The 550-nt window shown below is 66.7% G+C and overlaps 1 protein-coding gene across 1 annotated transcript in view; it reads right to left on the bottom strand.

The window, feature by feature from the left end:
• The window catches only part of LOC104390214 (tubulin monoglycylase TTLL3-like), a 7,522-nt gene extending 7,370 nt beyond the window's left edge, over positions 1–152 (bottom strand). The window contains exon 1 of the mRNA XM_009999318.1: positions 86–152. Coding sequence (XP_009997620.1) covers positions 86–152 — 67 coding nt within the window. The remainder of the gene's footprint in view (positions 1–85) is intronic.
• Between the last annotated feature and the right edge of the window lie 398 nt (positions 153–550).

The raw sequence follows: 550 nt of genomic DNA, 5'->3' as shown, positions 1-550 counted from the left end.
TGCAAAGCCAGCCCAGGCTGACCCTGCCGACCCAACGTCCACGGCCCCATAGGGTGGGCAGGAAAGGGGGAAGGCACCTGCCTACCTGCCTGCCTCTGCCTGACCGAGCTGGGGGGCCCTGACACAGTGTCCACCGCCCTGAAGAACCTCATGCTGGTGCCCCCCCGAGATAACCCACTCCCCTGCCATGTCCTCATTCCCAGCCTGGCAGGCAAGGGGACAGCTGGGACACCTGCTCCAGCAGCAGCCAGGGCTCTGCACCTGCAGCACTGCTCTCCCTGAGGCACTGTCCCACGGTGGCCTATGGGTGAGGGTTTGCTGCTGGTGGCTCTGCCTCCCTCGGGCACCTAGCAGGTCCCGTGTCCCCTGGCCCCACTGGGGACTGAGGTTGGGGTCCAGCCCAGGATGCAGGTGCCTGACCCCGCTGTGATGGCAGTGCCCCAGGCCTGGCCACGGGCCCAAAGAGGGGACAGACACCAGACCCTTGTGCCAGTCGCGCAGCTGTGCTGTGCCCACACCCCCCCTAACCCCACACTCAAACCTAACAGCC

This window comes from Chaetura pelagica, unplaced genomic scaffold (genome assembly GCF_000747805.2).
Source record: "Chaetura pelagica isolate M959 unplaced genomic scaffold, ChaPel_1.0 scaffold316, whole genome shotgun sequence".
NCBI lineage: Eukaryota > Metazoa > Chordata > Aves > Apodiformes > Apodidae > Chaetura > Chaetura pelagica.
The sequence above is the reverse complement of the archived record's forward strand: the minus strand, read 5'-3'. Positions and strand labels throughout refer to the sequence as shown.